The sequence below is a fragment of the Apteryx rowi genome, unplaced genomic scaffold (genome assembly GCF_003343035.1).
Source record: "Apteryx rowi isolate R43461 unplaced genomic scaffold, aptRow1 scaffold_1395, whole genome shotgun sequence".
NCBI classification, from domain to species: Eukaryota; Metazoa; Chordata; class Aves; order Apterygiformes; family Apterygidae; genus Apteryx; species Apteryx rowi.
The window spans coordinates 1-27,324 of NW_020447636.1; the positions used below are offsets into that span (position 1 = coordinate 1).

At 47.0% G+C, this 27,324-nt stretch overlaps 2 protein-coding genes across 2 annotated transcripts in view; both read left to right on the top strand.

Moving 5' to 3' along the window:
• Positions 1 to 2,472: 2,472 nt before the first annotated feature.
• LOC112961841 (lysozyme C-like) lies at positions 2,473 to 15,794 on the top strand. The gene is given in 6 exon segments (XM_026057433.1): positions 2,473 to 2,526; positions 14,228 to 14,344; positions 14,346 to 14,517; positions 14,855 to 15,013; positions 15,245 to 15,323; positions 15,734 to 15,794. Coding segments are annotated over 6 exon segments (642 nt in total).
• Positions 15,795 to 26,464: 10,670 nt separating this feature from the next.
• Positions 26,465 to 27,324, top strand: part of LOC112961842 (voltage-dependent L-type calcium channel subunit alpha-1S-like) — a gene marked incomplete at its 3' end in the record, with an annotated part of 28,872 nt that continues 28,012 nt past the window's right edge. Inside the window, exon 1 of the mRNA XM_026057434.1 lies at positions 26,465 to 26,710. Coding sequence (XP_025913219.1) covers positions 26,550 to 26,710 — 161 coding nt within the window. The remainder of the gene's footprint in view (positions 26,711 to 27,324) is intronic.

Sequence of the window (27,324 nt, forward strand, 5' to 3'; positions counted from 1 at the left end):
GGAGAAAGAGGAGCTGCGCASCACCCTGCAGGAGCTCACCACTGAGGTACCGAGACCCCCATGCCCACACCTGCTTGGACACACCTCTGGCTGCCCCATGAGCACCCCACGGTTGGCACTCACCCCTGTCTCATCTCCGCAGCGCCTGACCCTGGCGTTCAGTAGGGCTGCCTAAAATAATAACTAGCCAAACTGAGTTTACATGTGAGAAAGCTTTATTAAGGGGGTCAAAGCATTAAGGAAGAAAAACATACAGAATTTGTGGATAATACACTCTGGCCAACACATGCACATAGTCATACCACCATTCACAATCCTGGATGAGTGGCTGATAGGTCTAAAGGTATTTGAAAAGGGCAGAACTCCTAGCAGAGGCAGATGGAAAGAGAGAGATGGGCTTCTCAGTGTGAGCATGCAGAGAGACAGGGTCCTTGGAACAGGCAGGGAGAGCAGGTGTTATTGTTCCATGATGGTAAGAATGCTCACCCCATTCCTTCAGGGAAGAGGAAGGCTCCTTCTCCAGCAGATCTGGAACTACAGGATAGGTTCAGTGCCTTGGCAGCAGACAAGGAGCTGGAAACTGTCCAAAGAGTATCAGAGTCAGCTAAGCCTGAGCTTCCCAGCAACACCAGGAAAAAGTGGTAAGTGATACCAATGAGAGACTCCCTGCTGCAGTGGATGGATGCCTCCATCAGCTGACCTGATCTGCTGTCTGGGAACATTGGCTACTTGCTGGGGGCTTGGATCTTGGACATTGTGGAGAGGCTGCTGAGGCTTGTCCAGCCCTCAGATTATTATCCCTGCTGTCTTTCATGTGGGCAGCAGGGATACAGCCGGGGAAACCTGGAGTGTGTCAGGTACGACTGCATGGCTCTGGGATGGCATGGCATGGGGACTCAGGTGGTATTTTCCTCAAGCCTTTTGTTGATGGGAGAATGCTTGAGGGGAAATAGATGGATCCTGCAGATCAACACTTGTTTGCCCAGCTGGTGCCAAAAGCAGATTTGGCTTTTATGACCACAGGACCTTCTGAGGATAGAGGACATGAAAGGAGAAATGGGATCTACCAGACCAAGTGGGGCAAAAGTATCTTTGCCAACAGGCTGGCCTGCCTGGAGAGGAGAGCAAGGAGAGCTTTGAGCTAGTAATGACAGGGAGGGAGATGACAATACACAGTCAAGTGAGAAAATGGTGGATCAGGTTGTAAAGCAAAGAGTGCAGAGTGATGTGGACAAGAGAGAAACTGAAATCAACAAACAAGGCTCACCTTGAGTGTAATACACAAAGAAGTGCCTACAGAACAGCATTATGGGTGAAGCTCTCACCCTTTTCTTGGAAATCAACAAGAGTGGGTGCTGTTCTGAAGTGCCTGTACACTAATGCACACAGCATGGAGAACAAATAGGAGGAATTAGAGGTCCATGTGCAGTTACAGGGCTACCATCTCATTGGGATCACAGAGACATGGTGGGACAGCTCACATGACTGGAGTATTTTGATGGATGGATACAGACTCTTTAGGAAGGGCAGGCTGGGAAGGTGAGGAAGGGAAGTTGCCAAGTATGCGAGAGAGCAGTGGGAATGCCTAGAACTCTGCCTAGGCACAGGTGAGGGTCCAGCTGAGAGCTTATGGGTCAAGATTAACGGGCAGACCAACATGGATGATGTTGTGCATGTCTGCTATCGACCACCTAATCAGGAAAAAAGTAGATGAGACCTTCCTCAGACAACTGGGAGAAGCCTCATGTTCAAAGGCCCTAGTTCTCACTGGGGACCTTAGCCACTGATATTTGCTGGAGGGGTGACACAGCAGGGCACAAGCAATCCAGGAGGTTTCTGGAGCGCATTGATGATACCTTGCTAACAGAAGTGATCAAGGAGCCAGTGAGAGAAGGTGCTCTGCTGGACCAGATACTCACAAACAATAAAGAATTGGTTAGGTATGTGAAGGTCAGGGGCATCCTTGGCTGCAGTGACCATGAGATGGGGGACATCCAGATCCTGTGAGGAGGAAAGAAGGCAACCAACAGAATCACGCCCTGGACTTCAGGCCTGCTCAGAGATCTGCTTGGATGAATCCAGTGGAGAAGTTATCCCTGGAGAGCAGAAGGGTCTTGGAGAGCTGGTTAATATTCAAGAATGACCTCCTCCAAGCTCAAGAATGGTGTATTCCAATGAACAGGAAGTGAAGCAAAGGTGTCAGGAGGCCTGTGTGGATGAACAAGGATCTCCTGACTAAACTCAGGCATAAAAAGGAAGCATACAAGAGGTGGAAGCAGGGATAGGTAATCCAGAAGGAATACAGAGACACCATCTGAGCATGCATGTCTGAAAGCCAAAGCTCCCCTGGAGCTGAAACTGGCAAGGTACATGAAGGGCAACAAGAAGAGCTTCTACAAGTACTTAAGCAGCAAAAGAAAGACTAGGGAAAATGTGGGTCCACTGCTGAATGGGGCAGGGGCCCTAGTGGCAATGGACATAGAAAAGGTGGAGATCCTCAATGCTTCTTCACCTCAGTCTCTTCTAGTAAGACCAGTCTTCAGAAATCCCAGGCCCCTGAGACCAGAGGGGAAGTCTGGAGCAAGGAAGATTTACCCTCAGTGGAGGAGGATCTGGTTAGGAGTAGATTCTCAGAATGTCAGAGATGATGTAGATGTAGCAAAATGCGTACCTCCTAGATGACATCTTTGTCATACTGCAGGTACGCATTTTGCTACATCTACATCATCTCTGGATGGCAGAGATGATGTAGATGTAGGAATGCATATCTGCAGTGTGAAGAAGGTGCACATAAGAGGTACAATGCAGTGAGAATGACCTCATGGACCCTGGTGTCAGGGCAGGAGAGGTTCAGGAGGGGACCTACATCACAGGAGAAATGATTAATGACATTGGAAAGGCAAAAAGACACCTGGAAAGCACAGCTGGTGTCTATTATTTTAATTAGACTCATGAGGGTCACAGGATGATATTAATATCCAGCCATTTGAACTCCCCAGTCTGAGTGGCAAAATGTGGGATCATCCTAGCCCCCTGCTTTAGTGGGCTAGGATGTAATCAACTTCTGATGTATTTGCCACACCTCCTTCACAGTTAAGAGGATTTCTACAACCCAGAGTGTGAACTCTGATGCTTTTTAAATGTCTGGTATAAGAAAAGGTTAACAGAGCTTGAGAAGTGTTGGTTTTCACCATAAAGGGAACATAGCATGACTAGTTTAGAGAGACACACAGTGCAGATGTTTAAAGTTGGGTGACATAAACCAATATGCTCATCTCAGCTGAAATAACTCCAGGGCAGCCTTTTGCTTAAGTCTACAGAAAAACTCAAGTTCAGCTATCTGAATAGACAAAACATGCCTTAAATTATTTTGTCACCCATAATATAATGTAATGTTGACATGATATATCGCAATACAATGGTATAAAGTGTTGTTCAGTACAATATAAAAATGAATATTATCAACAACAGTGAAAAATAATACAGATGACTGTTGGTACAACTATTTAGAAAAAACAAGCACATCAAATTATGGATATAGTTAATTCTGATGTAATTAAAAAGTAAATGGTGAAAAACTGTAACATTCTAAGCAATTGTACTTGTGCGGAATCATTATTTTCAAGCAAATCTTCATCCAAAATAATGTATCCCATCCCTTGTTTCTAACATGCTATTTTTATACCTTGCAACTGTGTGGCAGAGACACATAGGCTAGGGGTACATAAATATTACTTGCTGACAGCTAATGTTTTTATAAATGAAAGCTGAAAGTGATTGACATTTTTGGTGCTGGATTTTCTGTACACCTCCTGAGACACATTCTTGGAAAACTTTCTGAACTTTGTCATATTTTTTCTCCCTCACAAATGAATTATTAATTTTTTATAGTTTTTCTCCTTCGAAGTGATTTATGGGAATTATCTTTTTATATAAGGGGAGAAGTGACACAAATCAGTATTGCACGAGGGAACACAACTAAAGTACTTGGAGGATGAAAGGGAAACAAGGAGTCTATGGAGCTCCTTAACACAAGTTTCTCCTGTGAGGTGTCTTCAATAACTGTGAAACACCATCTTGGAGTAAGTTTCTCTGCTCATTCAGCAAACTTTATCCAAGAAATATGAGGGAAGCAATTAAGTATTGTGTATTACCAGCAGATGAGAACCAGCTGCAGCTTGCTTCCCTGACACCCAACATCCCCAGGGGTATTAGATGGTCAGACCTGACAGAAACCACTGAACTGAATTTGCTGACTGAAGTAGCTGACAACTGCCTATGGGAACAAGTTGGGGCTTCTGCTGGTGCAGAGTTACAGAGAGAGTGTAAGACAGCAATATCCTAATGAAATCAGTAAGCCAAGTTTCTTAGAGCTCAGGAAGAGGTTCAGCAGAACACATAATTGACTACTTATATTTACAGAGATTTAGTGCAGCTCAGCAGTGGCTCTATAAAAGTCTATGAATCTACTTTCCCATTTGGGATCAGTCTGTGTAACCAATAAATCAGGTCCATTTCCCCTTCCTCCATCATTGTCCAGTTCTATCTCTACAGAAACTTGTGAGCTCTAGCACCTAGTTTTAGTAAAAAGGGCAGTTACAGGACCAGTAAGCCCAAAAGAAAGGAAGATGCATAGAGCTTGAATCTGATTTAACTAGGCCCAGTTGGCCAATGAATATAAACAGAGCTGTAAACAGCCACAGCCTATATTGCTTTTTATCAGGTGGCACTACTATCAAAAATTGGAGTGGGGCTTGGACAGAGCTTACCTTCTCCTGGGAGTGCTAGGACTGCAGTCAGGAGTGAGATATGGTAGGGGATGGGGAAGAAACCTGTGGCAGAGATGTGGCTGTTGTTCTCCTAGCTTCTCTGAGCACATAAGACACAGGATTCATTGTTTCTATTGCTTATTGTTACCCATGAAACTATTGGTAATGGTTTGTGCTGAATTTAGTAACACTGTTCGGGACAGCATGGAGAGAAACAAATTGGAGAGCATCTTTAGAAGACAACAGACTATGGCAAATACAGAAAATAAAAATAAATGGGACTACTCGGATACATGAAGTTGTCTATAAATGACTGTATATGTGCCCATCAGGTGCATCTCTAAGCACATTGGAACTATCGATCGCAAATAACTTAGTACGTAATTGCCTCGTAGGAATAGTTTATATGAAAGTTGTCTGTAGATTTGCATGGTAAGCACAAGGAAGATGGGACTGAATTAGCAGCTGGTGGCTGCAGCATCAGATTGAAGACCCTCAGCTGGACCTTTGGGAGAGAAAATAAAATTGGAATAATAAAGAACAGAGGAAAAGTATTAAAGAGGGTGTTACAAAATGGGGACAACTTAATGAAGGTATATAGGTAACTTTCTTTTTGGAGTGTCTGATCACCTTACAGTCTGTAAATACTTCAGACAGTCCTTAGCTTCAACTCAGCAGTACTTTTCTCTGGCACCATATGCTATTACTAGCATTCATAGTAGCTTAGCATGAATCATTACATGTGAAGGCCAAGCCAAATGCTCACCTGGATTCTGACTATTTGTCTAGCTAACGTTCAAACCAACTTAGGCAGTGCCCTGAACTATACTTTTTCTTCCACTGTGACCAATTGCTCCAGAAAGAACCATCCCTTCTTCATCCATCTGCTGAGTCAAACCTCCTTTTATCCCTCCTTCCCTTCCTTTGCACTTCCTCTGTGCAGAGTCAGGATCCTCCCTCACAGTCTAACTAGGCCATCCCAATGGGACCCTTCCTCCCCCAAACCCACACCAGGTGTCTTCCTCAGCCAAGTCCCCTGCTCCATGAGTTCAGCTGGGTTCCCAGTTCTTGGCACAGGCTCTGCAGGCCCCAAATAAGCAGTGCTGTGGGCTGCAGTCTGCCCAGCCACTCGCTCATAGGCGGTTCCTTTTCCTGGCTCTGGGCTGTACCTACAGCCATGACCTTGCCCACCTGCCAGACCGTGTTTCCTCCATCTACCCAACTGATCTCTATGCCTGAACAAAGAAACACAGGGCCATCAGTGAGAAGAGGAAGCTCTGCTAATCCCTTTTCTAGAAAGAAAACAGAAGCATAGAGCGCTCAAGTAAAGGCATATCTATAATATACTCAACACACATTGGCTCAAATACCAGAGTGGATTTCGTGTAATTTAGATCAGACTGTGAACAGCTCTACTGTATTCACACAGTGCTGTGTCTGACTGTGGCAGGAGGGTTCAATCTGCTTTTTCTTGACCCTGAGCTGATAAAGCTGAATGGGATTGCACTATGACAGGGATTAGAGTGGTGGATTAGATTCCATGGTGGAGATGGGATGTCTCTGTGTGGTCCTACATTGTGCAAACATTTTCCAGGGATTGCCAAAGGTCTTGCAGGACAGAGGACCTAACCCTGTATTTTCAAACCTCTGATTAGAGGCATCCATCTAGGGCCTATGAGTTGATAAACTTGGAGAGGCAGGAAGGAGATGTCCTTTGAGATCTTAGGGAAAATGGCAATGGAAATTAATATTGGGGAGCCTTGACAGAGTTACAGGGTGCCTATGGGATAGGGTTTAGCAAAGGGGTGCACTGCCAGCCAAGGAAGAACTGCTGATTATCAGCAGGATAGCTGAGTCTTCTTAGCAAGTGAGTTTTGCAAAGGCTGAGGGGAGCCATGCTTTGGCCAGGCCGCAGGAGAGTTGTGCAGGGTAGACCATCATTGCTCAGGAGGCTGACTTGAATACTTGGGACTTGCTATCCTCTAGTGAAAATACCAAAAAAATTAGAACATAATTGCATTAGGAGGAAGCTGTTCTCCCTTCTCCTTCAAAGTCACCACCCTCTACCAGCTACTCAAAGTTTTCAGGACTCTGCCATGTTGGAGTTGTGGTCCTTTTGCTCCCTCTAGTAATCCATTGCCTAATTTAGTTTGTCCTTTCTGCCTAATGTCCTGAAGAATGGACAAGAGGAGAGAACTAAATGGGCAGAATTAACATGGCAGATTTCATCAGAGACCTTCTGAGCAGTGGGTGACTTTCTGAAATACACCTATCCAACCTGAGCCACTTCTATTCTTTGCGGTGTTTAAATTTTTCTTCAAATCCAGGTCTGGGCTCACAGAAACAACTTGAAACTCAAGGTCTTCTCTTTCAGTGTTCTTTAGTGTCACAAGGCCATATTAAAAACATTGGTTTTTTTTTTTAATGGGAAAGTACCCCAGTTATCTATCTGTTATTATCACAGTCCCTGGACTTCCCACAGGATAGAGACTGGTAAATTCCAACCATTCTTTTATATTTAAATATATATATATGGGAGAGTTTGTTTCATAACCTGTGGCAGTGACAGATGTCCGAGTACAAAACAGAATTTTTCAATAGCTATTTTGATTTTTCTTGGTATTAAGATACATCCCTTTTAGACACAGTTGTGCTAGAGAAGCAGAAGGGAGAGATTATGGAACACAGGAACACTGGTCAATCTTTACCAGTAGGCACAGAACGAAAGTTTTAGGCTTTGACTGTTTCTTCTTCACAGTTTCACAATCACAGATCAAACAATTAATTTCCTGGTTTYTTTTGGGGGGGAGGGGAGGGGAGTCGGGGGGATTTCGGGAAGGGGAGGTGTAAATGTAATTGTTAAATGTTTTCTGTAAGACAAGATGTTTGCTGGTGATGTCCTGAGCTTTTCTATGAGAAAACTGTGCAGATTACTGCATGTATTGATTTGAAGTAATCATTCTGGCTTTGACAAGAAAACCAAGTGCAATTTCCAAATAGGTTAAAATTTTCAGGGGCTGTGTCTAAAGCGTCAAAGCAAGCAATTTAATATAATTGGTTTGCTTCTCCAGGAAATGACTTGGGATAGTTCTAAGAAGCTCTCACTAGACACAATTAAAAAAGTTTGTGCCTGGCAAATTGCAAAGATGTAACTTCACAAATGAGTTTGAGAGCTTGTTTAAATTGGTTCCCCTGCGCATTGATAAAGTCTAACGTTCAGTGCTCTCAGAGTAAATTGTCAGGTTTGATTATGCTCTAAGCTGGGGTGACAGTGATACACTGCCTCAAAGGAAAAGAGTCCAGTGAAAATTGGCAGAATTTCTAGAATGCCTTTCTTGTAGCTCAGGAAAACCTGACCTGACTGCAGAGTGATTAGGTACCTGATCTAATCACTCTGCGGACTCATTTAAAGATTATTGTACAGGCAAAGCTGACTACTGCACTGCACTGTTTTAGTGATGCAGTTTTAAATATGCTTGAAGCTAGCTGATTTTCAGGCTACTTTTGTTTTATTTGGATGGCACATGGCTGACTGAAGAACCTGGCCTGCATAGCAAACGAAATAACTTCAGAGATGGTTCTTTGCAGAAATATAACCACATCTGTCATGGTGTCTTCTGGTGCCTCAGTGCTCCTGCTCTGCAGATTTCTTCTATCCACTCCTTCCCCTTGCCAGAATATGATAAATAGAGAACAAAATTTTGTGTAGAAACCCTGATTTTTAACTTAATTTTAGAAGAAGCGACATTGTCAGAGTCTTGCAGGGAGGCCCTCTGTTACCTGAGCTGCAGTGCAGAGGTCTTGTTACGTGTGCAGAAGACTCAGAACTACCCCAGTGGAGTTTTACTTTTCTGAAACATAAAAAGCCATGAGATTGTGTTCAGGCTCCGGTTTAAAACCAGTAGCTACATCTGCAATAGGCTTCAGACCATAATGGCTGCTATTAGTTGGAGAGCTTGAGGCCTCAAAAAGCCCAGGAATTCCGACATAAATCAAAATCAAGTGTTATACTGAGAACACAGTCCTGACATGGCATGAAAGGAGGAGACCAAAGCCCTGCTCAGGCCAGAGCAGTTGCCACTGAGCTGCCTGTGTAAAATTTCCAAGGATGCCTCTTTAGGTATAAGGCACTACTGATCTGCACCCAAAACACACAGCCTTCAGGTACCTGGTGTGGCTAAGCCAGCCACAGTGCAAAAACACAACCAAAGCAAATCTTAGCAGTATTACAGCCTGAATAAAAGGGTGCTCCTTTTCTGTCCCAGCTTTAAGTTTAAGTTTGCATTGACTTCCAAAACACAGAATTAAAATACACATTAAATGTATAGCCAGGAAATTATCACAGAGTCACAGAACAGAATCACAGAATGGTTGAGGTTGGAAGGGAACTCTGGAAATCATCTAGTCCACACCCTGTGCTCAAGCACAGACACCTAGAGCACATTGCCCAGGACTCTGTCCAGATGGCTTTTGGATTTCTCCAAAGATGAAAAATCCACAACCTCTCTGGGCAACCTGTTCCAGTGCTCTGTCACCCTCACAGTAAAAAAGTTTGTCCATATGCTCAGATGGAACTTCCTCTGTTTCAGTTTGTGCCCATTCGCTCTTGTCCTGTCACTGGGCACCACTGAAAAGAGTCTGGCCCCATCCTCTTTACACCTTCCCTTCAGATATTTAAATGAACTGATAAGCTCCCCCCTCAGCCTTCTCTTCTGCAGGCTGAACAGGCCCAGCTCTCTCAGCCTTTCCTCATGTGAGAGATGCTCCAGTCCCTTAATCATCTTTGTAGACCTTCGCTGCGCTTGCTCCAGTAGCTCCACATCTCTCCTATGCTGGGGAGCCCAGAACTGGACACAGTACTCGAGATGTGGCCTCACCAGGGCTGTTGCACTGTCACGCTATGAAGGTTCGATAGCAACGACTGAGACAGTAATATAATAATAATAATAATAAATGTTTATTTCCTCACAGAAGTTCTTGGATTAGTAACATCCATTAAAATAATGCAATTATTAATTTAGAAAGGATAACACAAAACTATCAGTTACTAATTTAGAAAGGATAACCCGAAACCGCCGATTACTGTGCTATTAATTGGAAGCACTGCTTATCCCTGCTTGAAAGCTTTCTTGTTCACTCTCCTAGTGAGAGGACTCTCAACCTCGAGGAGTTACCTTAACTCAGCGTCCCAGGAAAAGGGGAGGGGGGGGGAATACTCACGGTCCAGTCCCAGGAAAAGGGGAGGGGGGGAATACTCACAGTCCAGTCCCAGGAAAAGGTGGTGGTGGGGGAAATACTCACGGTCCAGCCGGAGAGGATGATCAGGTCATGTTCCTGTCCCTGCTCAAACTCTCCTAGCTCCCAAGTCTCTTTTTATACAGCTGGGCTCTGGGCAAACACTGCTTTTGCTGACTTTTGCGAGTTTCACAATCCCAGGACTGTTTGTTTGTCTGCTTGGGAGGACCCTGCTAGCAAGGCAAGACCACAACACCTCCGTATTGTTTCTTCCCTCCCTGGGGGTCCGTGCAGATTCCAGGTGGCAGACTTCTTCAGTCTTGTTAATGCTTCCATTCTGCAGCCTTGCGCATATCAATCCTTGTGCATATCGGTTGGTAGACTTCTTTAGTCCTGTTAAGTCCTCTGTTCAACAGCTTTGTGCAGTCAGCTCTTGTGCTATCAGTTCTTCTGCATATCAATTGACAAACTTCAGTCCTGTTAACTCGTCACTCGCCTGTCACTGGAGAAAAAAAAAAAAGAAGCAAATATTATGCCCATCTTCAAAAGAGGCAGGTGGGAAGAAGGACCCCAGGAACTAGAAGACTGTCAGCCTCTTCTCAATCCCTGGGAAAATTATGGATCTAGTCCTCCTGAAAGTCACTTCCAGGTACATGAAAAACAAGAAGGGGACTGGGAACAGTCAGCATGGTTTGACCAAGGGCAAATTGTGGCTGAGCAAGCTGATTGCCCTCTAGGTTGAAATGATTAGTTCTGTGGGTGAGGGGACAGCACTGCAGGTCATTTACCTTCACCTTCACAAGACTTTCAACACAGTATCCTGAAGTATCCTCAGGTTGAAAGGGCTGGATAAGTGAACTACAAGGTGGGTAGAAAAACAAGGTGAACCCTTGACCTCCAAGTGTAGTGGTCAATGGTTCTAAGTCTTATCGATGGTCAGTTTAGAGTGCTTTTTCTCAGGAGTTGATACTGCAGCTAATACTGTTTGCACATTCATCAGTAGAATGGAGACTGGATGGAGTGTATCTTCAGTTAGTTTGTAGAGGAAAACAAAATGAGGGGAGAGTGGTCAAAAAAATGGAGGCAGGGTGGGCCTTTTGAGAGAGCCCCCCACAAACTGTTAGTTATCTGGCAGGAACTTTGGAGAAGAGAAAACTGAGCGGGGATCTTATCAGTGAGTATAAGTATCTGAAGGGAGGGTATAAAGAGGATGGGGCCAGACTCTTCTCAGTGGTGCCCAGCGATAGGATGAGAGGCAGTGGGCACAAACTGAAACACAGGAAATTCCATCTGAACTGACAGAATGTAAAGTTCTGCTTTCTTCCTGGGACAGAATAGTGCCATGAAACAAACAGGCTGAGGACTGCCTGCCTGCAGAGCAGCTCTGCAGAAAGGGATGGGAGATCCTGGTAAACAACAAGCTGAACACAAGTCAGCCTGTGCTCTTGCAGTGATGAACCTCATTCTGGGCTTCACTGACAAGAGTGTAGCCAGATGATCGAGGGAAGTGATGGTTCCCTCTACCTGCCACCTGTGTTGATACATCTGGATACTATGTCCCATGTTGAGCCCCCCAGGAAAATAGAGATGCCAGCAAATTCTAGAGAGTTCTGGAATGCTGCAGGAACTGGGCTTATTTAGCCTAGAGAAAAGAAGGTAAGGAGAAGATCCAATAGCAGATTTCAAAACTCTGACGTGCGATGGCAGAGAAGATAGAGTCAGACTCTTCTTAGAGTTGCACAGTGAAAAGCCAAGAGAAAACAGGCGTAAGTTGCAAATGAAGAAATGCTAATAGGACATAATGAAAAAATCCTTCTCTACAAGAATGGTGCAGCCATGAAACAGGCTCAGAAAGGATGTGTGATCTTCTTCCTGGAAGATTTTCAAGTCTTCACTAGACAAGGTGTTGAGCCACCTGATCTCACTTTGAAGGCAACAATGCTGCAAGCAGGAAAATATGTTCCAGAAGCAAGTGGAATTACTTCCTCTGTGAGAGGACTTGAGTTTCTTAGGTTAATCAGGGAGGACTGACTGTTAAATTTCCCAGGTCTGGAGCAGGAGTGGGACCTAAGAGATTAGACTGACTGGGTCTGGGAAGCAGGACACCTAGGGAAGGTTCAGTTGCCTATACATAGGTGCCCAGAATATCTGAAATATCTCTGTGGGTCTGTCAGATACGAAATAGTACTTATGCCTTTCTGAACCAGGGGCTGGAGGCCAGGTTGGATACCTAGGACAGCTCAAAAGACACTTGAAACAGGCACTGTGGTAACTGAATCCTACCCTGACTCAATATCTCCAGCCCAATGAACAGTTTGTTTTTTAATGCAAATGGCACTGGGTCCAATAGAAGAGACTGCAGTGAGATCCTTGGATCCCTGCCTTGGTGATCAAAGGTTCAGGAGGTGAAGACAATGGGAATTGTGTATTTTTGTCCATTACTCAGGCACAGAAATAAACAACTGTAACCTGTCAAACTCTAATGCATTATTCTTGCTTCTCAGCTTTTGCTAGGAACACAAACACAGTCAGTGATTTGCACCTGCTCATATGAATAAGAGGTGCTGTTGCAATTATCCTAACAATCATTAATTCTTGTATGTTCTTTCTCTGGCATCATGAACTTCCCAGTACCTGTCCCAACCAAATTCTTATCTGAGAACATCTTGGCACCTCCCTGTCTGAAAGGGAGGTACTCTGGGATACACAGACTCATCCTGTGACAGAGTTTCCTCCTCCCTGTGCTATCAGGGACATCTTTAGGTTCAGATAAACTATGGCACAGCATCAGTCAGGAACTGGACTGGAGACCACACCCAGTCAGCCAGAAGATTTGTCCTCTTCCCCTCTATGCTTCCCAGGAATGTCAGTAGGACTAAGATTCCTGGCAAAGAAGGAGCAAATGGGAAATGCAATTATAAGCAGGAGGAAGCTACTTTAGCCCCAAGAGAATGTGTCCTACACCCAGTGCTGGCTGCTTCTGCCAGAAGCATGTCTCAGCATGTCTCTATGTTAAACTGGGCCAGAGATTTTGGTTCCATCCCTGAAGAAACCGGAAGGAAACTGTTTGTCCCCCCCCGCCACCACCACCAATTTATATATTTAGCACTTCTTGATAAGAGGGACTGCATAATAGATTATGAAAGATGCCCAAATGAGGCAGCCTAGCCACTTAGGAAAGTGTCTCATGTATCACTTCATAATAGATACCACTGGCAGTAAAAGATTTCTGTAAAAATTATGGTTTCTCTTGAGGTATCTACAAATGGAGGTGTTCTGACACAGTAACATTTTGTTATTTCCATGTCTATGCCACTGGAGATGCAAATGATGTGTTTTTCCTGCCCCACTAACTAGAGTGCTAATGCCTCAGAAAGCTGTATATAGTCATAAATATGATCGGTTTATTAGGTACCTCAAACCCAGAAGCCCAGGCTCTCAACTACTATTTCCCCTACTGGGAACAAACATGGGGGCTCTAGCTCCTAGTCCTGCCTTCTTCTAAACTACTATGTTGCATTTCTTACCCCAAGCTGACTATGCAAACATAAAGTCTTCTTTCCCTTTGAGAAACCCCTATCCTAACCTAGCCAACAGGACAACATCATTCCCAGCTCCAGAGTAACAGTAACCCACCCAAAGTAACCACAGTCTTTGATCCCTGAAGTGTCAAGTAAAGCCAGTCACCAGAGTTGTCCCAAGATGTAGTAACTACAATATCCTAAATTTAATGACTGTGTAGGCAAGCAGTGATTTAGAGCAAACTCAGAGTAACTTTGTGATTACCCTAAAATGATTCCCAAATGACAACAGTAGCCCCAAATCATAGGAAAACTCTAAATTGCACCAATAGAATAAATGTAAGGCTGGTCCTAACTCATAGGTAACTCATTTAATCCTAAACTCAGTATTTTATGTTACTGTAAATGTGAACCTTAGGGCTTTTCCAGCCCTAACCCATAGGTCAACTCCAGTTCAACTCCTAGAGCAACCATAACCATAATCTCAAAGCTAGGCCTAACTTTCATCCTTGAGACAACCCTGCCTCTGACTTCTGGTCTTTGGAATATTTAACTGTGGGGATTGCCAGATTGTATATGGTGTGCACATGCCCCAACCACGCAGGGCAAGCAAAATAGGTACAGACATCCTCCAAGAATTGTCGGGCTTCTGGCCCACCTCCTGCCTGACTCATTACTGCAAAGGCTTCCCACACTTCCTAGACATGCTTGACCAGCCAGTTGGTCCTCCCCTTGGCAATGGGCATAAAAGGCTGGCATTGAAGACAGTCCTGACAGACAGACAGCTCAAGAGTGACAGCTAAAGTCACCTTGGCACTTCCTTACCCAAGAGTCCATCATGACAAAGTCACTGCTTTTCTTTGGCTTTCTTCTTGTCTTCCTCAGCTTAGCACTGCCAGGCACTCAGGGCAAAGTCATCCCCCAGTGCGACTTGGTGAAGATCCTACATCAGCACGGCTTTGAGCACTTCGTGGGAAGTACTGTAGCTGACTGTGAGTACAACGAGCTCCCATTGAACATCTCTGCCCATCCCACCCCTGCCCCTTTCAGCTTCTCTGTAATCCTCCAGCAGTACCACTCTGTCCCTCCATTGCTTTGACACTGTCTTTCTTCCTATCACTTACACAAAATATACCCATCCATCCTTCCATTCATCCAGACATTTATCCATCCACATATTCATCCATCCATTTCTCAATCTTACTACATAACCTGCTTAATCATTCCTCCTGCTGTTCATCCACCCTACCACCCCTTCATCTCTTTCCTTTTAGTCACCCTGGGCATACCTCGATGGTACCTCTTCTGGGCTCTCCTTTTGCTCTGCAGGGATCTGCCTGGTGCAACATGAGAGCGGCTACAACACTAAAGCTTTCCATGACAATGGTCCGAGCAGACACTATGGGATATTTCAGATCAACAGTCAGTTCTGGTGTGCAGATGGCAAGACCCGTGGATCCAAAAATGCCTGTCATATCAGTTGCTCAAGTAAGTGGTGGGGGAGAGCAAAGAGAGAGCCCTTCTTTGTCCACTCCATGAAAGCACCCTGCTCTGTCCACATCACCTGTCTAACCAAATGCTCTGCGCATTTCTGTCCATACATGTAAGATGTCCATGCGTCCATCTCTTCAGTTCCCCACCTACCCTTTCTGATGGAGACCTCTACTTCTGTCCTCCACCCCCTCTCCTCCATATTGACCCCTTTTCCCTTCTCTACAGAATTTCAAGATGATAATATTGAGGATGATATTCAGTGTGCCAAGAAGATTGCTCAGGAGGCTCGTGGCCTCAGCCCATGGTAAGGATATTTGCAGAGGACACTGGGGAAGAGGGGGCAAAGGAGCCAAAGGAAAACCCTGCTATTGACTGGTGGGAGAGCACTGGATGAGAAGCTGCATTTGGTAAAAGTTTAGTACAGACCTCCTCCTTTAAATAGCTCATCACCCTCCCAGAGCTGGGAAGAGATCCCAGGAGTTCTGGCTCCCAGCCCCTGCTCTAATTCCCTAAATTTCACTCCCCTCCCAGACTTGAGGATACAACTCCCTGTTGCTTCCTTCTGCTTGCCCCAGCTCCCTGATTTTTTTTTCCAGATTTTTCATTGATTCATCCCTCTCATATGCTTGACTCTCCTCATCCAAAACTCTGCAAGCTTAACCAAGTCTCTTCATTATCTAATACCTTAAATTACATCATGTATTTCTCTTCTAGGTACGGCTGGAAAAAACACTGCCAGGGAAAAGACTTGAGTTCCTATATCAAGGGTTGCTAAATCATTCCACAAACAACAACTGTGTTTTCAAGATCACCAAGGGTGAAGACTGAGGGTGTATGGGGGGTAAGCTAGAGAAAACAGTCAGGTGGAGTGAAATTAATGAACAGCATATTATTAAGATAGGTGGGGGTGCTGGCTGTTGTTAACACAATGAGGGCTTTGTGCTAATGCAATGCAAGTAGAGAACATCAAGGCTGATGGCTTATGTGAAACAAAATTTAATAGAAGTGAGAGTATTATCGGCAGTTTCAGTAATTTACTAGCATAGTCCTGACTTGACTTTTGTGTGTCCTGACTTAACAGAGCTTTACAACATTTAGGGTTTCTCTCTCTCTTTCTCTCTCCTTCCTCCCTCAATCGCTCTCTTTCTTTCTTTCTCTTTCCTTCTTTCCTTCTCTTTCTTTCTTTCTTTCTCTCTCTCTCTTTCTCTGAGTACATAAAATAAGAAAATGAATGTGCGCCATATTAGTTACAAGACCTATATAATTGCAATTGCCTTTTAATTAGGACACAGTCCTTGAGTGAGGGCAGTGTACTTGGTTGACAGAAATAAACTATCCTGAAACAGTAACTTGCTTTTTAAATTCTTCCTGAGCATCTGTTCCTAGCTAAAGTTAGAGATAGGGCACTGAGTTGGATGGGCGTCTGGTCTGACTGACTATGTTCTTTCTTATCATCCTCTGAGGTATCAGATCACATGTAGTCTAGGGAAGGTGCAGGGAATTCCTATCTTTGTGAGGGGAAGGGAAGTATTTTGCCATTTAGGTTCTTTTTCTATTTATGACTTCTTTTTCTAAATGGAGGCTCACCCCAGAAACAGCGCACAAATGGAAGGTGGCAATGCTGAAATCATGTTTGGTTCTTCCTATGCTTTGTTCTGCTATTTGGTGAGCAGTGACTGCTTTTATGCTTTATGTTTATGCTTTATTTATATGCAATAAAGAGATGCTTTAACTCTTGTCTCCAGAGCTGATGTGACTATACAAACCAATCATTAAAGGAAAGACTATTTAGACGATTGAACCTAAAAAAGTAAAAGTGCTCAAAGGACTCTTGCCAGAAGACCCTCTTCCCAACTACAAGGCAGACCTGTGGTCTTTCCCCCTCCCATTACCCAGCTTAATGGAAACTCATTCTCCCATTAAGTAATTCACAGTAGAGTTATTTTACATGCTGGCATCCAAGAAGTCTTTGAGAAAATTCAAGAGAATTTGAATCAAAGCCTTACTTTGTCATTGTCTTCAGTGCAGATACTTTCCATCTGCTGATTTTGAGATTTAAACCAGCCTTCCTACCTGGGTTTGTTACTTGTGGATTCAACCACTGATAAAGGGATACTTTCTTTCTAGCTAAAAGTTTAGACCATACATGAGTCTCCAAGGGACACACTCCACACAAAAAAAAAGATAGAACAGAGGTTTTGGAAGAGAAGTAAACTCTCTGCAAACCAAACCCATCCTTATAGTCTAGAATTGGGTAAAAGGAAAGAAAAAAAGTATGGGGGGGGGTGGAATTAAAAAAAAAAAAGATTGTGGGAACTAAATTTTTGCTATGAGAGCGGAAAAAATATTTATTTCTTTCAGGACTTGAGTTTGGAAACACTTACAGAGATACTGGCTTGCAGTAGTCACATTTTCTGAGAGAAGAAGGGACCAAAAATGGAGAATGGCTGCTGCTCTTTTAGAAATGAGCAGTGGCCACTTGCCTAGATACTATGGGCAGAACTGGTCACATCAGGTGAGAATCTGACTTCCAAGAGAGAAAGAGCAGGCAGCTCTGTAGAGGAGTTCCCCATTCAGGCATGCAGTGGAGGAGGACCTTGCTGACAGCCATCAGGAAAAGTACCAAAATTCTCATCTGGCTGCATCTCATACATAACTGTTACTGGGAAGGTATCACACAAAAGTAAGATTCAAATTCAGCTCTTAAAGTGAAAGGTAGCAGCATCTGAAGCAAATGCATTAAACTCTTAGGGTTGAGTCTCTATGATTCTCCTGAAAAGGCAGCTCTGGTGCTCAGACGAAGCAATTATACATTGTGTTATTTGTTGATCCTGACAGCTTTACTGAATTTGATTGTAAATCTGGACATTTAAAACATAATACCCCAAAAAATCTGACCATGAGATGGCAAGTCCACAAAATCAGAATATTTAGAGAAATGCTATAATCTTCTTTTCATGATTAAGAAATGCATGCCAAAATCGATATTGCATGTCATGTGTTATAAAGACATAGTGTAGTAGGTTACGAATTCACATCTCATTTTACAGTAGCATTTGTTGATAAGTTTTCTCATTGCTAACATGGTGCATGATACTGTCAAATCACAACGAGCTTTGTAAACATATCCAAAGCAAAAAGATCACAAAAACCCACCATAGCAGTATACTTAGGAAAAAAGCAACAAAACTCTAAAAGCAATCTTTGTTAAACTGACTATATTTAGGTAAAAATATTTATAAAACTTACAGTGGGAAAGAAGCAAAGTAGTCCTCTCATTATCAGAATGCATGCCTCAAATCGCACAGCAAATCAAGTCTTTCTAACAGCTGATCTTTTAGTGAAAAAATAACCTGTAAAAATGTCTGAATTTACTTTCACTGTTTTCACTTCTTGAGAAGTTTTTTGGTGGGTTTAGTGTTTACTGGATTTTTTTAGTGGATATTTTAGTTATAAGTTGGTGAGGAAGTAAAGAAACACTAAATTCGACTACCTGTTTTGGTGCAGAAAAAGTCTATAAGGCTTTTTCTCCTGGATGACTACATCCAGTATCCCATTATTGGTCATCAATATCATGTAAATTTATTCATAACCTTATCAACCTCCAATATGAAACAGTGAGGTTTTGTGTGCTTGCTATTCTACTAATAAGTCAAGATGATGATTAGAAAATTTTGTATTTTCCGCTTACCCATTCATGGCTGAATTATACCCATTTTTTCTTATATCAACGTTGTCACTCACCTTGAAAGCTCAACTACGTCCAGTATACTCCTTTTTTTCGCCTCTTGGTTTTCTTGATGAATGCTCAGGCAGGCTCTTTTTTTTCCATTTTTTTCCAATCTTTTCCATGTGTCATTGACATATCTCCCCAGTGTATCTATTCTAGTTAGAATTTACCTTTACAATGCAACTATTCAGATTTTGAATTCCATAAAAGAATTTACCAATGGCTTCTACAATAACATTTATACTGCAACATCACTAAAAACATTGTGTCTAATACATCCTAGGGTCATATGCAGAAATTAGCCTATAACTGACAAGTTCATCCTGGTCTTGCTACTACCATTTTAGGTTTATGGCAGACATTTATGGTCTTGGTCTGTGCACATCTGTCACATTTCAATTTCCCAAGACTTCAAATTTATTAATTTCCTCCTGTGTGACATTCTTAAGCTTACTCTAAAAATGTGCTTTTCAAATTGTGCAGTTGGTAAAAGTGAGCGATCAGTAGAAGTCATTAGCTTACACCTACTTTTTAAGTTTGTGTCATATATGAATGTATTTATGTACCTTTGGCCCAAAAATGACCCTTGAAGAATCCTGCTAATGACTTCTGTCACAGCAGATGATAACTTGCCTTTTGGCACCATCTAGTGATTTTCTCCAGCTTCATCATTTTTCCACTTATCTTCAGAATCTCCAGTTTATAAATTCCTCAACTCAAATGCCTTATCAAAAAGTCTAAAAATATTTATATCATCAAATACAAATATGATATAAATGTATAAAAACAGTAAAATGTTCAAAGAAAGATATTGTTAGTTTGACATGATCCACCACCGGGAAAACAATGTATCATTTTATTCTGTTTGACATTTACTTCTACCTCTCTAACTAATCTTCTTCTTAATTTCTTTCAAAGTTATGAGCAGACCAATTACTTTGTAGCTGTCCATCACCCTTTCCTATTTCCCTGATATGATATTGCTGCTCTTCCAGTACATGATTCTGGATATACTGACAATTTTGTCTAGGAGTCAGTTCTTATCAGCATTCTGGGATAAATATATATATTTTATATGAAGCTTTGATTCCAGCTTGGATAGTGAGTATCAGCATTCATTCATTTCACTGGCCATCCTATCATTGTTCTTGGACAACCTCATTATTCTCATTGAAAATAGGCTCAGAATGTATCTTTGATTTTGGAGCTATATTCTAAGTATCTTATTTATGGCTATCTACCCCTCCTTCGTCATACTGTGGGCTTATTTCTTCTCCCATGCTCTTTATTTACATGGCTAATAGCCACCTGCCTTTTGAAAAATTCCTTTACATGGCATAGCTTTACTAAATGAAAGCCAAATTCCGTGGATTTCAGGATGCAGGGGAGTTCTCCTTCCCTAGAGTCTACTAGAGTCATATTTGGGCATGCTAAGATCCATGGGATTCCTCCTTCTCCTTCTGCTGGATATGAGGCGGCTGCTACACCTCTTTCCCTGGTCCCGCTAGTAGCCAGGCCAAACTCAAATTCCTAATACACACATACACATGTTGCACACACATGGCCAACCACCAGCAAAGTAATACAGACAGGAGAACTGTGCATGTATAGGAACCACATACAAACAGCACTGACTGAGAGCGTGATCGGAAGGCTGTGAACGGATACACAGCACGGACTCATGGTTGTGGAGAATCCCAGAGCATGAATGGATGGCCAGGAAGTGAGCCAGGGATGAGCACAGGGGACTGGTGAGGACCAGAGCATGAATGCAAGGACTGGGAAGGGATGACAAGGGACAGGGCAGTGCAGGGACAGATGGGGGGACAAGACATAGCGGAAACAGTCTTGGGGACAACAAGATTCAGCAGGTATGGTCTAGAGGGGATGTACAGGGCCCAGGAGGTATAGTTTTGTGGGGAGAGAGTGTCCAGTAGGAACAGACTGGGGGTACAGGGACAGGCCAGAACAGTCAGGGGTGGCTGAAGAAGGCCAAGCCAGCACAATCTTGGAGGAGATAATAGGAACCCATGAGCATGTTTGGGAAGGGGGACAATGTTCAGCAGACATGATGTGGAGGGACTGTGCACTACAGTCATGGCGGGGAAGAGGTACCCAGGACACACGATCTGTGGTGGGGGAACAGGGCCCCACAGGATGGTCTGTTGCAGGGGAAGCAGAGCCCAGCAGGAATGGTCTCTGGGGGGGGCATGACAGGACCAATAGACATGGTCTTGGGAGGACAGGGCTCCATAGGCATGGCCAGGGGGATAGGGCCCCACAGGCACAATCTGGGGTGGGGGACAGGACCACAGGCACTTTCTGATGCAGGGATAAGGCCCAAGCAGCCATGGTCTTGGTGGAGAGGTGGCAGAGCCCCGATGGCTTGGCTCAGTCAGTGGAGGACCCAGCCCCACAGGCACAGTCTTGGGGGACAGGGCCCATCAGGCATGGTCTGTGGGAGGCAGGGCCAAGCACGCACAACTGGGGCAGATAGGGCCCATGGGCACAGTCGGGGGGGGGGGGGACAGGACCTGCAGTCACAATTTTGGAGTTTCAGTGCTCCACAGACATGGCCTGGAAGGAGCTGACAGAGCCCCATAGGCATGGTTGGGGGCCGGGGGGAGGGAGGGAATGGGATCCTCCAGGCACCTCACAAGGGGAGGAAGGGCCCATTAGGCACAATTGGGGGTGGGGGGTGGGGGGAACAGGGCCTGACAGGCACAGTCCAGGGGGGACAGGGCCCAGGTGGCATGGTCTGAGGGAAGACAGGACCCAAGGCACACAATGTGCGTGGGAGCCTTCACATTTATGTGGGGACAGGGCCCCATAGGCATAATTTGGAGGGACAGGACCCAGGACACCCTGGGGGAGGGCAGAGCTTGGCTGGCATAATCTTGTGGGGACAAGGCGCAGCAGGTATGGTTTGGGTACAATCTGGGGGGAGACAGGGCCCCATAGGTATGATCTGCAATGGGATAGGGTTCAGCAGGCATCATTTGGGTGGGGGACAGGGCCCCAGAGGCATGGTCTTGGGGTGGAGAAAGCCTCACAGTCATGGTCTGGCAGGGACAGGGCTCAAAGGCACAGGGAAGAAGGGTATAGATTTAGCAGAGAAGGTCTCAGAGGCGACAGAGCCCAGCAGGCACAGTCCGGGGGGTGGGAGTGGGAGGGCAGAGTCCTGAAATCATGGTGTCAGGGGAGAAAGGGTCCCACAGGCACTGTTTTGGGGGCAACAAGCCCCACAGGCATGGTCCGGGTGTGGTGACTTCCCAGCAGGAAAAGTCTTTTGGGGCGACAGGGCCTTCCCAGCAAGGTCTAGAGAGGCATCATGGCCAAACTAGCATGATCAAGGGAGGTAATAGGATCCAACAGGCATGGCCCAGGGGAGGAGAGCACCCTGCAGGCACAATCTGGGTGAGGGGCCAGGACCACAGGCACTTTCTGGTGGAGGGATAAGGTCCAGCAGCATGGTCTGGGGCAGGAGGGGTGACAGAGCCCTGCGGGCTTGGTTGGGCAAGAGGCTCAGCCCCAAGTGGGCAATCTTGGGGAGACACAGTTCATCAGGCTTGGTCTGGGGGACACAGGGCCAAGCAGGCATGATCGGGGGCGGACAGGGCCTCACAGGCACGGCCAGAGGGGGACACAGCCCAGCCAGCACAGTCTTGTGGGGACAAGGGCCCCACAGGCTCAGTCTGCGGGGCACAGGCCCCATCCTGGGGCCCGCTGTGCAGCCCGGCCCAGGCTGCAGGGCTGTCCCACAGCTCACAGGGCTGGTCTGGGGCAGGAGAAGGGCCAGGGCCGGGCCGGCCCGGGGCAAGCATGGGGCCTGGGGCCTTCCGGCGTTCTGCAGGTCCCGCGGTGGGTGGTGGGAGCTGCCAGGGGCGCGGCACTGCCAGGAGCCCATCTGGGAAAGCGGCAGCGGGCCGGACTGGGCCCACCACCAGCTACGGATCGGGAGGGAGCTGGGCTGGGGCTGGGGCTGGGGCTGGGGCGGGGCGGACTGGGGCATCCCTGTCCCTCCCCGCCACAGGCGCTCCCCGCCCTCTCGGCCGGCAGCACAGCTCCGCTGGGGCCACCAACAGGAGCATCCAAGCCAGGGGGAGCTCCGGGCCCCACTGGCCCCAGGACATGCCGCACCGGTCAGGCAGGGCAGGGTCACCTCAGCCCTGGCTGCAGCAGGACATGTGCTGGGGGTCTGGGATTGGGGCCTGCTCCATCCCCTGCTCCCCTGCCCGCCAGCCCTGACTGGGTTCCGGCAGGGGCTGTGAGGTGGCCCCCAAGGGGGGCCAGGCCCAGTGGGAGGCTGGTGGCATGGTTCAGGCCCCTTCTTGCAGTGAAATGGCTGGTTTGCTCTAACTGCAGGGAATGTCCCCCTAGAAGGAGCTAGTCCCTTGCTGGGTTCCAGTTTGGCATGCCAGCCTCACTCCCCAGTCCTCAACGCCCCGCAGCACATGGATGGCGTTGGAAGAGCTGCTGCAGGGGCTCTGGCTACTGCTAAAGGTCTCCATGAGCTGCTGTGGCCTTGCCTTTGGGTGTTGTGTGCAGGAAGGAAAAGTCTTGATTGGCCTGGAGTAGGGCACATTGCCTGCCGTGGTCTGGCCTCGTGCTCAGACAGCCCACAGGGTCTGTGACAGCTAGGTCTAGGTCCTGCAGGAACTAGGTGGCAAAGCAGGGAGGTACCTGTTGTTAGACAGGGAAAAGAGGAAGCCTTTGAAGGTGGGGGGCATGCACATGTGTCTGCGCATGTCAGGAGATGTTTGCTTGCATGGTCGTGTGCGAATATTGCTTGAGAATGGAACATTTCTATCCCTTGCTCTTCAAGGTGGGGAAAGCCTTTCTGATTTGGCAGGCCAATCTAGCTGAGCACTGCCTTCAAGAGTCCCTATGGCTCTGCCCTGTGGAACACAGCCATTACAAAGGGTTTGGTTGCAGCGGTGGACTGCCTCCACTGAAGTCCCTGCTCCCATATTAACCTTTTCTCCTTCCAAGCTGAGTGGGGCTCTGTCATGGGCTCACTGTGTTTGGGACTACAGGCACTGACCCTTCCTAATGCCATCTTTGCACAGGTGTGGTGAAAGAGCAGAAGATGAGCATGAAGCTTGTGAACGATGTGAGGAAGAAGAGCAAAGAGGTGAAGAAAACATGCCAGCCTTGGCCCCTGGCCTGTTGATGGAGGTCTCAGTTTCATGAGGAAGCAGCCTTCCCCTGCTAGATACATAGGAACATGTCCATTGAGTGGAGATCACAGTAAGAGCAATTTGCTACGCAGTAAGTGAGAGAGGGACTGGAGCAGGAAAGCCCTGCCCTCAGGCCAGCATCTCCCCTCTGCTTCCCCTGCCTGATCTGTAGAGGGAGGTAAGTGTAGTACCTGCAGGTGACTAAGCAGTGCTCCCCACCCTGTCCCAGTCCTCTTTTGTTATGCCTCCAAGTGTGAGGCTTCAGCTTTTCAGTCTAACTCTGAAGTTAGTTAAGGTCACATGGGAGACACAAAAGTGCTTGGCCTTGGCACCAGCTGTGCCATGTCTGGATGATGTGGAGGGGGGTGAGCCCTGGCCTGCAGGGACCACGCTCTAGCAGTTTTTGTTAAAGCCATGTCAAATTAGTGCTTGCCAGCACAGCCCTATGCAAAATACAGAGTACTGAAGGGCAGCAAGCAGTTCCCAGCAGCTGCACACAGGGGTGTATGTGAGAGAATAAATGAATCAGGTATGCTGGAAGGGAGTTCCAGAGGTCTTGAGTCCAACCCCCTGCTCAGAGCAGGTCTGATTAGGTCAAGTTGCTCAGGGCCTTATCCGGTTTAGCTCAGATTATCTCCAAGCATGGAGATATGGTGTTCAGAAGGGAGCAGATGGTGAATGAAGGGGTCCAGAGGGGATCAGAGAGATCTTGAATGTCCTTTCCAGGCCCTTGCTTGCAGCAGATCTCCCATCATGCTGTCATCCTCTGGGACAGCTGTTGAAGGATGAATCAAAGGGGAGATGTTTCTTCTCATCCCCTGCGAAGGCCTCTTGAGAAGGTGCCAGCAGTGTCCTAGCAAACAGTCCTAGAGCAAGTTGGGGGAGACCCCACGCCAGGGAGCAATGTCTGCTGCCAGCAGGAGCATGCCAAGTGCATGCTGCAGCCTGTGCACTGGCTCGCCACTAGGTGGACCCCAAATCCTTGTCTTGATAGGGAGAACAGGCACTCCTGCACAGGCAGCAGCAGAAATACAGCTCATGGCTTTCAGCAGCGCTTAGGGGGGAAGAATGAGGACCAGAGGAGAAACGGGGGCATGCCTGGACCTGCCTCAGTGACATGGAGACAAGGCTGGAGCCCTGGGTAGGAAGAATTTGACTCCAATTTGCTTAAAATGCAGCACAGTGGTGTAGGAGGGGGCAGGTTATTGATTTTGCACCTCTACAGTTGAGGCCTCCTCCCCTCCCGGTGTGTAAAAATGGGCTGGTGCAGCTGCAGGAGCAGCTCTCTTATGCTGTCTTCCTGCCATGAGCCACAGAGAAGGGAATGATTGGCTTCACCTGGCACCATGGCCCTCCTGGCCCTTGTCACAGCCTGTTCCGCAGCTGGCAAAGTAGAGAGGAAGAAGGTTTGAGCAAGGTGGTGCGGTACAGTGGGTAGAGCTCCCCCTGGGATGCAGGGGTTGACTTGGGCACAGCTGCTTGGCCACATTAGGCTGTAGCATCTCTGCAGGACAGGGACAACATTTGCTGAGGGACATACCTGTAAATAAGAAAATTTGTGTAACTGTTCTGCTGGCTCAGTCCATGGTTTGCAGGAAAACCCAAAGTACTGCCCTTCCTGATGCCTCTGTTTCCCTTGCTGTGAAAAGGTTGTGATAACCCCCTTCTCTCCCTATATGCATTGACACCTCTAGCTCAGGAGTCCCCAGCATTGTCCATATATCCAGCTGGGCTTTCCCAAGCCCAGCTGAACTTCCAAGACACCCCTAGAGCAGGACACAGCCCACCCTGGGCTTCTTGTATTCCTGCATGTCTCAGACATGCCCCTTGCCCCACAAGCAGAATTGGAGAGGTGAGGCTGACCCGGGGCTGTCTGAGGTGATCAGTGACAGCCAAGGCATACTTTGGGCTCAGCATCACTCCCAGGAGCTCTGAGGTTGGGGTCAAAGTCCCTGTCTGTGAGACAGACCCAACCCCAGAGGTATAGGGCCCAGGGCTCGAGAGACCGGTTTGCATCTGAGGATCTCCACATGAAGGTGAAATCGTGCAGAGAGACATGGCTGATCAGTTTGTGGGGTGACCTTCCTTGGGGAAGTGTCCCACTGGCCAGAGTCCGGTTCTCCATCTCACCCCAGAAATGCAATTCAGCAAATGGGGCCACATGCCTTCCCCCAGCCAGCCCAGCCTCCCCACTCGGGCGTGGAAGGCCAAGGGAGATGGGGAAAGAGGTGACCCAGGGTGAGGGCAATTTTCCTTTGGAGGGTGTGCACCTGACTCTGGGTTGCCCATCCCCACCCCCCGCCTGGCTCAGTGGCATGTGAAGCACTCACCCGTCTCAGGATAAGCTGAGTAAAGAAGCAACAGCTGCTGGAGTCCTTTTGCTGCCTCAGGAGCTGTGACAGCACCCGGGAGCCAGGCTAGTGTCTAATTTTAAACTCATGCTCTGTGCATTTGGGCATGCGAGTGCAGCCTCCAGTCCCCACTCCCCCACCACCTCCCCCAGTGCACAGAGGGGACGGGCTTAGCAGGAGGGAAGATCCAGAGGGGCTCTGGCAGGCCAGGATCTGGGGAAAGGGGGCTTGGCTGCGGGGCAGGAAGAGGCAGCTAGGGGAGAAACACCATGGAGCCTACTTCTCCCCAAGATGACGTGAAGAAGAGGCAACAGAAGGAGAAGTCCAAGAAGCCAGTGCCACCAGTAGCCCCCCGGCCAGCCAGGGCTCTGTTCTGCTTAACCCTGCAAAACCCGCTGCGGAAGGCATGCATCAGCATCGTGGAGTGGAAGTATCCTTTGGGCTGGGTGGACTTGGGAGCGCCTGTGTGTGCATGCCTGTGAGCATGAGTGCTAAGGAGGAGTGCTTGCTGAAGCAGGACCCCTTGGGGCTGCTAGGCAGTCAAGTCCTCGGCACACTTTGAGTCCATGAGCTGGCTCTGCTTATGCTGTGGTGGGGCTGTTTGTGCTGGCTGTCTCATCGGGCCTGTGAGGGAGCAAGGAAAGGCAAGGAAGGGCTTGGGCTGCCCCAGCAGGGTGCATTGGCAAAGGTGATGGCTGTGCAACCTGGGGGCACAAATAGGCTAGTGGGAAAGACAGGGCTGAGGAGCAGACCAGGTCAGGGGGATCCTCAGCAAGGTATTGTGGGGACAGGAGGGGACGGCCTGGGTGGCAAGGGATGTGGGCATATACATGTTTTGTGTTGGCTGTGGCTGGTAGGAGCCCTGCTGAAGAGAAACAGGAGATGGCCTGCCAGGAGAGGAGAGTGTTTGGTGCCAGAGGAGGGGGTGCAGGGCCTGTCCCAGGGCGGGGATGGGGCCAAGCAGAAGAGGAGGGCCAGGGTGGAGGAGCAAGTGCTGAGGTTGCAGCTTGGGAGGACAGGACAGTCTAAGGGAAGAGGGGCTTG